This window comes from Colobus angolensis, unplaced genomic scaffold, assembly GCF_000951035.1.
Source record: "Colobus angolensis palliatus isolate OR3802 unplaced genomic scaffold, Cang.pa_1.0 Scaffold40, whole genome shotgun sequence".
Lineage (NCBI taxonomy): Eukaryota > Metazoa > Chordata > Mammalia > Primates > Cercopithecidae > Colobus > Colobus angolensis.
In genome coordinates, this window is record NW_012117377.1 from 1,904,753 (window position 1) to 1,905,555 (window position 803).

The following is an 803-nucleotide window of genomic DNA, read 5'->3' on the forward strand; positions in this document are numbered from 1 at the left end:
GGCCTGAGTGCCCGCGTCGCGGCGGCGCAGCAGCGGGATTGCACCATGGGGAACCAGGATGGGAAGCTGAAGAGGAGCGCAGGTGATGCCTTGCACGAAGGCGGCGGCGGCGGCGCCGAGGATGCGCTGGGGCCCAGGGATGTGGAAACCACAAAGAAGGGGAGCGGGGGTAAGAAGGCGCTGGGCAAGCACGGCAAGGGGGGAGGGGGCGGCGGCGGGGAGTCGGGCAAGAAGAAGAGCAAGTCGGACTCCAGAGCCTCGGTGTTTTCCAACCTGCGGATCAGGAAGAATCTGTCCAAGGGGAAGGGCGCCGGCGGCTCCCGCGAAGATGTGCTGGATTCCCAGGCCCTGCAGACCGGGGAGCTGGACAGCGCTCACTCCGTGCTCACCAAGACTCCGGACCTCAGCCTCTCGGCGGACGAGACCGGCCTGTCGGATACCGAATGTGCGGACCCTTTTGAGGTGACCCGTCCAGGGGGTCCTGGGCCTGCCGAGGCTAGGGTCGGGGGCCGGCCGGTCGCCGAGGATGTGGAAACTGCAGCAGGGGCGCAGGATGGACAGAGGACCAGCTCGGGCTCGGACACGGACATCTATAGCTTCCACTCGGCTACGGAGCAAGAGGATTTGCTTTCAGACATCCAGCAGGCGATCCGCCTGCAGCAGCAGCAGCAGCAGCAGCAGCTCCAGCTCCAGCAGCAGCAGCAGCAGCTCCAGGGCGCCGAGGAGCCTGCAGCGCCCCCAACCGCCGTCTCCCCTCAGCCCGGGGCCTTCCTGGGCCTGGACCGGTTCCTGCTGGGGCCGAG

At 67.7% G+C, this 803-nt stretch overlaps 1 protein-coding gene across 1 annotated transcript in view; it reads left to right on the forward strand.

Moving 5' to 3' along the window:
* Positions 1-6: 6 nt before the first annotated feature.
* The window catches only part of FMN2 (formin 2), a 396,271-nt gene continuing 395,474 nt past the window's right edge, over positions 7-803 (forward strand). Inside the window, exon 1 of the mRNA XM_011955768.1 lies at positions 7-797. Within this exon, the coding sequence (XP_011811158.1) occupies positions 46-797 (752 nt within the window). The 5' untranslated portion in view covers positions 7-45. The remainder of the gene's footprint in view (positions 798-803) is intronic.